This window comes from Echinops telfairi, unplaced genomic scaffold (assembly GCF_000313985.2).
Source record: "Echinops telfairi isolate 266 unplaced genomic scaffold, ASM31398v2 ScPeMD7_7468;HRSCAF=8506_0, whole genome shotgun sequence".
Taxonomy (NCBI): Eukaryota; Metazoa; Chordata; class Mammalia; order Afrosoricida; family Tenrecidae; genus Echinops; species Echinops telfairi.
In genome coordinates, this window is record NW_022111369.1 from 62,375,267 (window position 1) to 62,389,420 (window position 14,154).

At 39.1% G+C, this 14,154-nt stretch overlaps 1 protein-coding gene across 1 annotated transcript in view; it reads right to left on the minus strand.

Moving 5' to 3' along the window:
* The window catches only part of NFXL1 (nuclear transcription factor, X-box binding like 1), a 53,416-nt gene that overhangs the window by 4,309 nt on the left and 34,953 nt on the right, over window positions 1-14,154 (minus strand). The window contains exons 15-20 of the mRNA XM_004706317.4: window positions 12,739-12,760; window positions 11,578-11,718; window positions 6,943-7,109; window positions 6,306-6,375; window positions 3,708-3,812; window positions 378-464 (exon numbers count right to left, since the gene is read on the minus strand). Of these exons, the coding sequence (XP_004706374.1) occupies window positions 378-464; window positions 3,708-3,812; window positions 6,306-6,375; window positions 6,943-7,109; window positions 11,578-11,718; window positions 12,739-12,760 (592 nt within the window). The remainder of the gene's footprint in view (window positions 1-377; window positions 465-3,707; window positions 3,813-6,305; window positions 6,376-6,942; window positions 7,110-11,577; window positions 11,719-12,738; window positions 12,761-14,154) is intronic.

A 14,154-nucleotide genomic window follows, 5' to 3' on the forward strand; every position in this document is an offset into this window, starting at 1 on the left:
GACTAGACTTATTTTTCCTGAGCTGTAATACTAAGAATCTATATATATTACTGAGAAGAACTGTTTTTACAGAGTAGAGACTGATCGTTTTCCTTTAATGTCCTTACAGGGATAGTTCCCCCCAAAATGGAGAATTTATCCACTGACTGGGTTGATGGAAGGAAACAGTGGGCCTAAAGATAATCTGAACAGTATAGAAGTGCCCAAACTGACTTTTGTATTATGTTAACCTAATTTTCCAGCAGACAGCTTTCATTGCAAAAGCCGAAAGATGACATTTCAAGCTATCTTTTCAGTTAAGTGCATAAACAAACATTAATTCCCATGTAACGGAACTGCCATGAACACACGAAGAGTAATGTTTAACAAGCCATTACCTCAGAGGCTTTCCGCTTCATTTCCTTGCATGTTGCATCACATTCTATTGAAATCTGATTTTCACGTACTTTATTACACTGCAAGTCCTAAAAATAATCCAAATTTTAAAATCATCATCAAATAAATAAACACTCCTTCAACGTCCTTATACCCGCTGTCGTCAAGTCAATTCTGACTCATACCAACCTTACATAGGTCTTGAGAGACTGAAATCTTTATGGAAGCCAATTTATACCTCCATCTTTCTCCCTCAGAGCAGCTGGTGGGTTTGAACTACCAGCCTTGTGAATCCACAGCCCACTGCTTATTCCACAGTGCCACAAAGGCTCCTTAATTGTATGCAAACGTTCCCGATACTATGCTGCTGCTGTTACGTACTGTCAACACTGCCTGGTCTGTGCCATCCTCCTCACAATTGTTCCTATGTCTGGGCCCTTTGTTGCAGCTCCTGTGTCCATAAAGTTCTTCCTCTTTTTTTAATGGCCCTCAACGCTACAAGCACCATGTCCTTTTCCAGCAGCTGGGCCCTCCTGACAACATGCCCAAAGCATATGCAACAATTATATAATATGTTGTTATATAACATGTCTGTTAATGATAAAATTCATTAGGAAGGAATCTTGCGGGCATAGTGGTGGTTATGTGGTTAACCATAGGTCAGCAGTTCATGCCGATTAGCCACTCTGAGGGAGAAAGATGAAGCCATCTCCTTCCATAAAGATTTACAGCCTCATCATAAGTCAGAACTGACTTGATGGCAGTTGGTTGGTTTGGGGTTTCATTAATATTTAATGATGATATGACTGTAAATATTAAATGCCTATGTTTAAATAGTGATTAGTTCTTTATTTTCTTTTACTTGCAAAACAACAATTTCTTTGCAGATAGTCTTCAGTCCATTTAGGTAGTTTGTGAAAAGTGCCAAATAGAACACTTGTAAGCGTGACTGTTACTGACATGAACTACATCTCAATAAATCAGTTTTTAAAAAGCTGGAATTAATTTAAGAATTACATACTATGTGCCACTACCCACCTGGTTCCAAGCTACTTTTATTGTTTATTTATTTTCCTAAAGCATCCATGGAATAAAGTGCTAGAAAACAGTGCTGTCCAATAAAACTTTCAACAGTGCTGTCCAACAGAACTTTCAAGGTTACCTCTATCTATACCACGCAGTATAGGAATACTGATCACATGTGGTTACTAAGCACTGGCAATGTTCATAGTGTGACTGAAGGGCTGAGGTTTAAAAAATATGGAATTCTAATTTGTTCCAATTTCAATTTAAATAGTCATATGTACCTGTTTACCATCTCAGTACAGCTCTAGAGTTTTCTGGAGAACTATAAATTTTTCTCTCAACTATTAAACTTGGGGTGGGGGGAGGGTAGCAATGAAAATCATTGTGAAGCTTTGTTTGTACTTCCTCTTTTAATCAAGTAAGTGCAAATAAATCTGATCTTTCTTGATTACTTGATATCAATACGATGATTACATCTGTACAATATGCCATAATAAAATAATGACTTAGTGAGTTTGACAAAACAATGGTCTTTAAAGTCTAATGGTTTTTCGGGGGTCTTCTTGATTTACTTTTTATTGTTAATTGAACTGTTTCTCAAAATATATATATTGATGTATTGTTAAGCCCTAACTCCCATACTTATGGCTGTGATCCCATTCGGGGACAGGGCTCACTAGATTAATGAGGATGTGCTAGTGTTGGAGGTACTGTCAATCAATCATTTTCGAGGCAGAGGAACAGATTCAGCACAGGTGAGAGCGGGGGCGAGGAGGATGATCTCCATGGAACCAAGGAGCAAAGCTGGAGAGAGACAACCTCCCCACATCCAAGATAGAGAGACAACCTTCTCACACCCTGAACTCACGACTTCCACTCTCTTAAACTGTAAGAGAATCAATTTGTTTGATTTTTCTGACACCAGCACTAAGACACTGAGACATCTACCTTTTAATCATTCTCTACTTGTGTCGGGATGTCACATTTGCTCTGCGTGTTCCTATTTATATCGGGGTCTTTTTCTCACATCTCTACCACGCTCAGACTAGTGGAATGTAAACAAACCCACCACTTCAGAAATGGGATCCTCAAATCCCTCAAGTGAAGTGCACATACTTTAAGTCAGTGGTTCTCAACCTTCCTAATGCCGCAACCCTTTACTACAGTTCCTCATGTTGTGGTGACCCCGAACCATCAAATTATTTTCGTTGCTACTTCCTAACTGTCATTTTGCTACTGTTATGAATCCGGCGACCCCTGTGAAAGGGTCGTTTGAACCCCAAAGGAGTCACGACCCACAGGTTGAGAACCGCTGCTTTAAGTGAAAGCACTTGATGGTATTGCATTTAATTAATTAGAATGGCTTTCCCACCAGAGTTCTTAATTTGTAACTAAAAATGGGAAAAACATAATCCTGTCCTCCAAAAACAGGCGGGGACCATGTGGTGAGGTGGACCATGGGGCAAGAACATTAGAGGCAAAAAAAACTCCTAAGTATTGTGTATTTGCTGACATTATAACTGCCAGCCCGAATATTTTCTCTCAGCCAGAAAGTACTTAAAAGAGTATCTCAGAATATGGATGCAGCACCTCACAATACTCTTCTATTATCAAAATTAATTGTGAGTCTAAAAAGTGTGTTGTAAGGCTGTGTAAATGAAGTCTTTTGAAGATAACATTTTCAAAATATACTACTGATGGCAAAAGTTTCACATTAGCAACAACAAAGGTCAATCCCATGCCCCATAATTTCTTAATCTACTTTATCACTCATATTGGGTTTTATATAAGAACACAGTGCGTAATGGGTTGGTCTACTAACTGCAAGGTCAGCAGTTCAAATCCACCAGCGCTGCACTGGATGGAGAAAGATGCGGCTTTCTGCTCCCATGGAGAACTGCAGCCTTGGAAACACCCCGGGGCAGTCCTGCTCTGTCCTGTAGGGTCACAATGAGTTGGAATTGACTCGAAGGCTGTGAATGAATTTGGTTTTGAAGTTTTTTATTGGGTTCTACTTTAAAGAACTCAAATCCATACAATACTGATTTCTATACCAAAAAGGATAATAAATGAACTTAATCCTAACATGAAGCAATCGTTCTTTTACTACTACACAAAACTAAATTGCCAAAGCTGGTTTTTAAAATAAAAAAAGCAACAGATAAGCTAATTTTAAGAGTGATAAAAAGTTTGTAAGAAATAAGACTATAAAAATCAAAAGGTAAAAAATATTGTCAAGAACTACCAAAACTTAAAAACAAAAAAAAACTCATACTGAAAAGTATTTTCAATAACATGACATCTACCTTTTTGATTCTCTTACACGGACATCTCAGTTTTACCTTCTGGTTACAATTAAAGGGGCAGTCACCAGGATGGCACATCTCTTTGCATCTATGACCACAAGGAAGCTAAAATAAAACAAACGAAAGCATTTACAAATCTCCATATTGGCCACACTCTCCTCCTTCCCTCAACTATTTCATGTCAGAGTTCATACAGCAGGGTCAATTAATGCAACAAATGTGTCGACTTTAAAAAAAAATTTAAGACAAATTATTTTAATTACACAAAAATATTAAATATTCTTCCTTGTTCTAATCAGATTAAAAATGATACATTCTCAAGCACAAATTATTTGGAATTTAAATTTAGATTCATTAACAAGGGAAAATTCAAGGTTTCAACAACTTAAAAAACTAAATGTGAAATATAGTATTCTTCTGCAATAATTTATTGCTACAAATAGTTTCCCAAGTTTGATTTTCAACAGTTATTAAACAGAAATTCATAAAATAGTCAAAACTATAGTTAAAATGAAAGTTAAAAAAAAGTAGCATCATGCCTTGATTTTTATTTAACTAAAAGCCACTGTATTTAAGATTTCAATGTCACCTCTTCCTACCTCCTTCTAAATAGGTTTTAGTCATCTAGTGCTTCTATAGAAAAAAAAAAAAGCATTTTCTCACAGATTAGAAGACTGAGGCTGAATTCAGAGGGCCAGCTCAGGAGCAAGCTTTGCTCTGTGTTGGCTCTGGAGGAAGGTCTCCTTGAGTGTGTGCTCCAAGGCAGTCTTCCTGTGACTGCGCAGCTGCCTCTTACCGCATTCTTAGGCCACTACTGGCCTCATTCTGGTTCGGTCACCTACTGAGAAAGTGCACGCCCACCTTGGATATACTGAATCATTTAAAGATGATTTAAAGGATTTTAAAAGCCTTATTCACAATAAGCGTCTTTGGTATGAAGGGGCTTCAAAAAAGTTTGTGTCAAAATTCCATTAACTTTTCTTTCCATTTTTTTAATGAACTGTATGAAACCTTATCATTTACATAAGAATTATCTGTGAAGATATCTAAGAATCATTTGGGGGGGTTGGTTAAAATAGATACTAACTCAGTATATCTGGGGTGGAAATGCATATTCTCACAAAGTGTCAAACTAGAATCAACCAGTTTGATACCCTGGTTTGATGTCCTTTCTATCTCAAAGGACTCAAGACACAACCCACATTAATCCCGTCTCATTAACATACGGAAGACAATTCAATCAAACCCACTGCCAGGGAGTCCATTCCGACTGACAGCGACCCCAGAGGCTGACTAGAACTGCGCCTGAGCTTCTGAGACTAAGTCCTCCAGGAGCAGTACGCCTCATCTTCCTCCTGAAGGGTGGCTGGTGGATTTAAACTGAGTAGCCACTACACCACCAGGGCTCCCTAACGAAGAGCCCCTTCCCAAATGGGATTAAAACCAAAGGAATAGAAGTTTACAACACACATTTTGGGGGACATTTCATTCAATCCATGGCAGTGCCTAGGGGCAAACTTGAAAACAGTACTACTGTACATCTGTAATTCAGAAAATGGTCCCTTTATGGATACTCACCCAAATCAAATGAATTCTTACTGTCCCCACTGCCAAGAACAGCAACAAAAAAGGAGTGACCTCACTTCTAGACTGGCCAAACATAGACCACTTTAGTTTCTTAAAGTATTGATATGATAAATCCCTAGGAAGTTTTGACTTTTCAGTGTGAATAATTTCTTTTTTCATTACCTTTGGGCACATTTTACATTTAAAATATTTTAAAAATTATTATCCAACTATTTTATACATGAACGACGTAGGTCTGGCAGTAACAAAGGCTAAGGTAGGAGGTGAGAGCCACACTGGCTGTGATGGCCAAGGTTATGTGTCAGCGGAGCCAGACCGTGATTCTCAGTGCTCTTGGCAACTAGATAATGACCTCGTCATTCTCAATACCATGACCTGATGGGGTCATTCTCCATTTTTACCGTTTTCCTCATTAACAAACTAATAATGTTCATAAGTGAGGGGTGGGTGTACAAACAGCAGCATCTATAAATATACAACTTGAATTCTTATGCTAATTAACAATAAATTTAAAGGTTCATGATCTGGATGGTACGAGCACCAAAAGCTTAATAATAATCCTCTATCATCTTTAAGACCACATGGATGTCTCCCATGCACCCTACATCTTAAATGTGTGCATGTACGTGTGCATACACACACACATAGGACCTTTTTTTAACCTACTATAATTCACTAACTGCTTGTTTATATTTTACTGCTTATATTTTAAAGCTGTATCATATTTGAGGACCAAATAAGTATCTTTAAAACTATTTTTCTTTGGCTTCTAAAAGGTGGTTCCTAGTTCTAATACCCCAATTTCAGAAAGAGACATGCATCTACCTCATGAGTGCATTACATTTTTACAGACATCAATCACATTTCCTTTCTCAACTCAATTTCCTTTCAACTTTCTTGGTGTGAAAACAAGCAAACCAAACTCAGGTGGCCAAAGAAGTAAGGAGAAAATCCGTAACGAGGGAAGCAATGGCCACAGAAGGCAGTATCAAAGGGTCCTTTGCAGCTCACCTCTTTAGGGCACTGGTTTTTGCAACAACTTAGGAGGTTCTTCTCATTTACATCAGCTGTGGTTATTTTTCTAGAAACAGAAGTAGTTTTGATGACGGTCACACCAAAGTTCACTTTATGGCACACACTTTCTCAAAATATCACACAATTTCAAATTAGCCATAAATTTATTTTACTTAGTTTTATCCTAATGAAATATTTGCGTCTCTTATCTGTAAGTTATCTTCAAAGTATTTAAACATTGCATTACCTCACACCGTCCTTACCTTTATCTTCTACCAATAAATCGAAATAAGAATATGAAACACACAAAACATCACCTGTGGCCTGAGTTACCATTAATATTTTCTGCTACAAGCTTTCCTTATAGTTCAATCATTTTATTTCAGAACCTCTTTAAACCAAGATAATACAAGTTAAATACAAGATAAATAAAAGTTTTTCATTGCCAAGAGAGCACTATGTAATTTTTTTTTCCTGCAAAGGGGAAGTAGGCCAAATAAGTTGGGAACCTATATTCCAGAATATAAGGAGCAAACTGAAAAACATTGAAAGTATGCTGAAAAGGATCCTGAACTATGAAGAGATACTAATTGAACTCCTTTCAGTAAAACCAGAGTATCTTCAGACCACTTACCTACATTCCACATAAAGGACTGTGATCTTGCAGTGACATTTCACTCGGAGCATCTGCACACAAGGAGGGCATTCTCCAGGGTGACAGGGCAGAACACATGGGTGAGGACAGCCCAGTGGTCGTGCTTTAGAGCACCCTTCTTCACAACGAAAGCATTCCAGGCCAGCCTGATAAATTGCAAGGAAATAAATCAGCTGATTATGAAGGCTATATTTCCGTATATTAAAGTTATAAAATCAGAGTCACTATGCCTGTGACCCTCTAGTCTCTGAAACGTCGTGAGTATCGCAGTCCATGCTCTCATTCACTTAAAAACATCGCAATGAGTATCAAAATACTGGATACAAGTTTGCAGAAATGTTATAGACATAGGTTTTCTCTATTAACCTCATTAATCTAATGGCCTCATCTTTAAAATCTCATACATAAAATGTCCCTAATGAAAATGTGAACTACTTCCTAAAGAATAGTCGGTGGCAGAAAAATAAAGAGCAAGATGCTATTATCAGTCCAGGTACATGCAGGAAAGAAAATCTTCATACTAAAGAAACAAGCACACTGTTAGTATATGAATGAAAGTCACCAACACATTAACCTAGTAGAAATAGCTTCCGTCTTCTTGAAGAGAAACACAAGAGAAAGGAAGCATGACTAGCAAGTCAATTTCTTTAATAGCCCTCAATCTAACTAAAATTAAGTTACATTTAAGATTTAATGTACGCAATGTAATTAGTTGAAGCATCTGTCTGCTCCAGTGATTTCATACCCTAATCAGTATCAGAATTGACTAACGGAGGTTAGAGTTTAACTGCAGGATATTAAATATTCTCATGTCATGGATGAGATAATATAAGCCAAAGGGCTGCAGACATGAAAACTAAGTCTTAATGGTCAGATATTTTTTCCTAGCTGTTACAAATTTAATTGTGCCCCAAAAAACATGTGCAGTAAATCCTAACCTCTATACCTGTGGGTATAACCATTTGGAAATGGGTTTTGTTACTTAGTGAGGCAGTATTAGGGTAGTGTGACTTAATTTCTTTTGAGATATACAAAAGAAATTAAACCAGTGATCAGGCAGAGATGAGGGAAGAGAAATGCCAAATCACATATAATACCCACCCAAAAGCAGTAGTTAAAGTGGCAAGAACCTTCCTCAAGAGGCAGCACCTTGGATTTGGGCGTCTAGCCCCCTGGGGCGCCCTGGTGTTTTAGTGGGTTACAAGGTGGGCTGCTAATGCAAGGTCAGCAATTAGAACCCAGCAACTGCTCTGTGGGACAAAGATGAGGCTTTCTACTCCCATAAAGACTTATAATCTCAGAAACCCAAAGGGTAAGTTTTACTCTGTTCTCTGTGGTCACTATGAGTTGGATTCAACTCAATGCAGTGAGTTTGAGTCTCCTAAAATTTGAGAATAAATTTGTCAACTCAACCCATATGTAATAATTTTAGTAATAGCCGCACTAAATAACTAAGACACTCTCAGTCCTAAATACAGCTGTTACAATCATTATATTAATAAAATGTGGTGCTGTCATTTAAAATTTACAAGTGTTTTCAATTATGAAGACACTCTTCTATAACTTTAAATTTTATTTTTAAAGGTACATCAGCTTATTCCACAAATACTTAATTTAACATTTTTGTACCAGGTAAGTTCTGGTGATGGAATGGTTAAGTACTTGGCTACTAAGTGCAAAGTTGATGGTAGACCCTGTGGGATGAAAGATGTGGCAGTCGACTCCCATAAAGTGTTACAGACTTCGGAACCCTATGGGGGCAATTCTACCCTGTGGTGTAAGGTTGCTAAGAATTGGAGTTGACTCAAGGCAATGGATTTGGTTTGGGAAATACCAGACATTGTTTAAGCATTGAGTATACACAAGACAAGACAGATCTCTGGCCTCATGGAACTTAGCATTTAGGTGGGGGAGGTAAAGGATGAAACACGATGTCTCTGTATATGCTATGAAGAAAGATCCGCAGGATCAGAGAGAATGGTAGCAAAATGACAAAGCCTGTTAGGTAAAATCCTTACCTGAACAGAAGTTGAATTAAGCAAGGGAGAAAGTCCTAAATATGTAGAGTTCCACAGAGAATGTTATTAAGAGCAAGGCCCAGAAGTGAGAACGAATGTGGAATATTCAAAAATCGCAAAAAACAAGAGCAAGGAAGAGGGTGATGAGTAGAGAAGAGATGGGGAAGGCACCCAGGAGCTTAGTGAAGTTATAGAGCTCTTTGTAGAACCTTACAGAGCAGTGTAGTAAGGTCTTTGATTGTATCCCAAGGATGATCAAAAGCTCTGCAAGGGGTTCAAGGACAGTGATGACGTCTGTCTCTTATTTTTTTAAAAGGTCCATCTGGTTTAGAGATTAAATGGATACAAGGATGGTTAGGAAAATATTGCAGAAGCCTAAGAAGTTATGATGGCTTGGATGAAGATGTATGTCAATGGTAGAAGCTAGGAGCAAAGATTGGATTCAAGATCGACTTTGAAAATTAAATTTCATAGGAACTATTGTAGGGCGAGGGGAAAGAACATCAGAATGAAAGAATAAAACGAAGCTCAATGTTTTTTAACTTAGCACACACACTTGTTAATATCATGATCCCCTGTAGAATGGATATTTAGGGGAAACTATTTTAATGTTTTATATTAAATAAAATTTGATTAACCATATTTTTTTTCCCTTTTAAATCTTTAGATTTTTTTTGGCCTAGAAGCCTTTAATGTAGCTGGTCCACCACAAGCTCCACAAAAAAGCAGGTCAACATGGCTACAGAGCACGTCGGCTAGCTCTACAACATGTGCAGCTCAGTCCCTGCGCAGGGTAGTTTTCAGTGTACATGCCTCATTGGGCAGCAGAGATGAAGATGTTCCGCACCAGACCAGCACCCTGTCCAGGGACAATGGGCATGCTCCACATTCTGCACGTTCTTAAATCCAACCTGGTTGTCAAGCAGTGACTGAAGCATGGCGCTGCTGAGCACCTCGCCTTGAAGGACTCTGGGAAGACCCCAGTAGGTCAAAGCTGTATATGCTCCCTTCCCTTTCTTGTCCAGCCCTCCCATAACGTTGTCGACACAGTAAGGGCAAGAGGTGCCAGAAGTATAGAGAATGGTGGTGAGCACAGTGGCCATGGGCCAGGTCGTCAAGGCTGTGTTATTGCAATACTTGAACATCTTCAGTTTTTCTTCAATGAGCTAATCGCCATGGAAACTACTGTACCCAATGACTGACTGTGTTGTCTGTTGGTTTGTGTGGCAGTTACATAATCTCCTGTCAGCTTGAGCGAAGGGGTAGAGTCCAGCCTGTCAATTGGGTCAAAGCTTGATGATCTCATTTTGGAGGCAGAAAGGAGATAAATAGCTCACTGGAGGTCAGACCCACCCTCTCTCCCTCCCCTTTTCTAATGTTGAGACACTCATCGAGAGGTGGAGGAGACACATGGGAGACCCTTGCCAGCACTGAGATGCTTCCACCACTACTGAACCACATGACTTTCCACCCACAGGCCTGTGATCTTCCTGCATTTGCCATCATTACATGTGCTAATATGAGTCTAAAGAGGAATTTGTGGTCTAGTATTGGACATATGGGCTAATATCAGACATATGGACTTGATCTGGACTGGGCTGAGATGTTTACTCAATATAAAATTGCTCTTTTATATAAAGCTTTCTTGTACACATGAGTGTTATGAATTTGTTACTCTAGTCAACCTGGTATAACAGTTTATAACACTTGGGTGTGAGCTGAGAACCCTTCACTCACCCGAATGTCAGAAGCAGCAACTGAAAAGTCTTCGTCAATACAGTGCCTCTGCTGAAGGCGTAGGGCAAAGCCTGCTCCGAGGGCCCAAGAGCACAGAAAGGCTCCACCTGCAGGTCTTGGCCAGGCACCCAGGAGCGTAGCTGCAAAGGACTTCATCGCGAGGCCATAATCTTTAGATTCTTGGCTGGCTTTTAGAACACCTTTAATGAACCTCAGACACTATACGTATCTGTGACTTTATCTTCGGTATTTTCCAACGAAAGATTGGGAATTTAAAAATGTGAACACCCTCTCCTCCTTAACAGTCAGGTTTGAAGATAGCTGAGCGAATGGTCTAGACAAGATATCTGAATGGAGAGACGTGGGGTGGTACTGCAAACTACTGTCTAAGGAAGGCAGCCAAAAAGAGGAGGCCCTGGCAAGATGGATTGACGCAGCTGTTACTACAACAGGCTCAAGCACAGGAAGGGTTGTGAGGGTGGGGCAGGACCGGGTGTTTTTGTTTGCTGTCCATAGGATCGCTATGAGTCAGAGCTGCATCATGGCACCTCGCTCACAACAGCAACATTTAAGAAGATACGTAATTTCTGAATCTTTATCATAAAATAAAATCCTGTGTGTTAACACAGTTGCAGTGTATGACAAGTTCCACATAAGGAAGCGTTTTCTTATAAGTAATCAGAAAGATATGGCAAAATATACAAGCTGCTAAAACCAGGCTGTCTTAAAGTAAGGAAGAAAAATAGGCTTAAGTACAAAAGAAGCAATAGCAAAATGGGAAAATATGTATGGTGAAATTGGTTGGGGGCGGGGGGCAGTTTCAAATAGTGTACAAATAAGAGGAGACTAAAGCCCTTACCTTGTTTTTGCCTGTCTGGCCATCTATTTCAGTTACTTTATGGCACTCCTTCATACACGTGTGATTCTGACAAGCTAAAGTTCGTCCACAAACTCTCTTACAAGAGTAAGGTCCGACAGCATGGCATGGTAGTGGATTGATCTGAAATAAAACAGGGAAGTCAGCATAAAACACACACACCTGTTTTTAAAATGACTCTATCATTTCAGAATAAGCTACACAAGGGTCTAACAAGCTTTCACAAATACAAAATAAAGTCGATTATAACAGTGAACTAAAATCTACAAACCCAAAGTTATAATCAACAATAACAAAGGTGGTTTTGGCTCTCAGTACAGCCCATTACAATAAGAACCAAAATACAAGCCCTTGGATGTAGGGCTGCTTTAATACAAGCTAGTGAGTGGCCTTGGAGAAGGCAAATGTTTTCTTCCTAAATTGCTATGCGATAATACAAATAAAGTGCTTGCCTACTTCGTAGCTAAAAATCAATGAAAACTGTCAGTGGTGACAGTGTTACTATGTACTTAATGCCTTTTGTTGCTATCTCACACAAAAGTAGAATTTTTATCTTTAAATAAACAAAAAGTCAAAAACTTTTCCAAAAAAATGCATGCAGAGGCAAAACATTTCTTGAGAAATTCAAAATAATCCTGTAGTGAATTTGTATAAACCCACTGACACCAAGTCAATACCGCCTTATAGCTGTTAAGGGTTTCCAAGGATGGTAGTCTTTACAGTAGCAGAGAGCCTCCTCTCTCTTGTTCTCCCCCTTCCTCTCCCCAACCTGACCTCCCAGCAGCTGGCCGAACTGCTGACCTTGCAGTTAGCAGCTTAATGCTTACCTGACACCACCCCCACCCCCACAGGTCCTTAGTGAATGTATATCTGCAAGCTAATGTTCAAGTAAAAGCAGAGCGTACTCGTGGTCTTTTAAGGAGCCCCACTGGTGACTTAATAGTTGTGCATTGGGCTGTTAACCATAAAGTAAGCAGTTCAAAACCACCAGCCAACTCCACACAAGAAAGATGAGGCTTTTCTACTCGTGTAAAATTGCAGCGGTAGTCCTACGCGTCACTATGAGTTAGAACTGACTCAATGGCATATAGAAAAGGCATGAAATAAACACAATTTTTATCTAATAATTATTCATTGATTTACCTCATGTTTCCCAAGACATTCCCTGCAAAAAAATAAATAAATAAATGAAAATACGATACAAATTCTTCAAAGATGATTTTTTTTAAGAAGAAAAAACCAACTATATTTTATTAATAAAACTCAAATACTCCCTCAATGCAAGAATACTTTGTTCTAAAAACCTGGCATTTTGTGATGCTCACCTTCCCAAAACACTCGCTGAAGTAAAAATGGGTGCATAAGCAAATGTGGTGAAGAAGGCTGATGGTGCCCAGGTATTAAAAGATATAGCAGCTGGGTTCTTAAAGGCTTTAAGTTAAACAAGGAATAAAGCCCACTGGACAAAGCACACTAGCCTGTATGATCACGAGGTGTTAACAGGATCAGTTTATCAGATATCAAAAGACCCAAACAAATACACCAATGCAAATGATGGGGATTGGAGTGGAACCCCAAAGCCCAACTGTAAACAACTGGACATTTCCTCACAGAAGCGTCACAAGTCATAACACCAATGGAACACACATCCTTGTGTTTCTTTAATGCTTCCTCCATCGCACAACCATCACCCCCATTCTACTTTACAAATCCGGCTAGAGCAAAGCATGTACACTGGTACAGATTAAGAGCTCTCAACACACAGAATCCAGGACAGATAAACCCCTCAGGAACAGTGAATGAGTAGTGATACCATGAGGGTAGGGGGAAGGTGAGAGGAGAAGGGGGAGAAAAGGAGGAACCGATCACAATGATCGACATATAAGCCCCCCACCCAAAGAGAGATGAACAACAAAAACATGGGCAAAGAGAGAGAGTGGAGAGTGTAAGAGATGAAAATAATAATAATTTATCTGGGGTCCACGAGGGTGAATGGTGGAGGGAGGGGAAAAAAGAAGGTGATACCAAGGGCTCAAGCAGAAAGAAAATGTCTTGAAAATAATGATGGTGGCAACATAAGTACAAATGTGTTTGATACAACTGATGTATGGATTGTTACAAGAGCTGTAAGAGCCACCAATAAAATGCTTTTTTTTTTAAAGAATAAAAAAAATAAACACCTATGTAGCACACTTTAATAAAACCATGTCACTTAAAAATAATATATGGAAACTCTCTGCCACTGGATTATTTTAATTTTTCTTGCCTAACTGACCAAGCGAGCAACTTCACAGAAAACAGAGTTGGACTACAGTGCTATGGATGTAATGTATTCTGCAAGATAACCCAAGGAAACGTGTGAGAGCTGGAACCTGACGGGACTGCATTGCTTTCTGGGTCTCAAAAGCTTTGCCACCTTTGACAGGGTGTATGCGAACTGAGAGGTAGTGGAATTTTTCAGGAAATGTCTAGTCTCCTTATATTTAAATTTCCCTTCCCTGGCTTTCAAACAAGGAAAGACAGGTATCCCTTCCATACACACAAATAAAAACTTTCAGT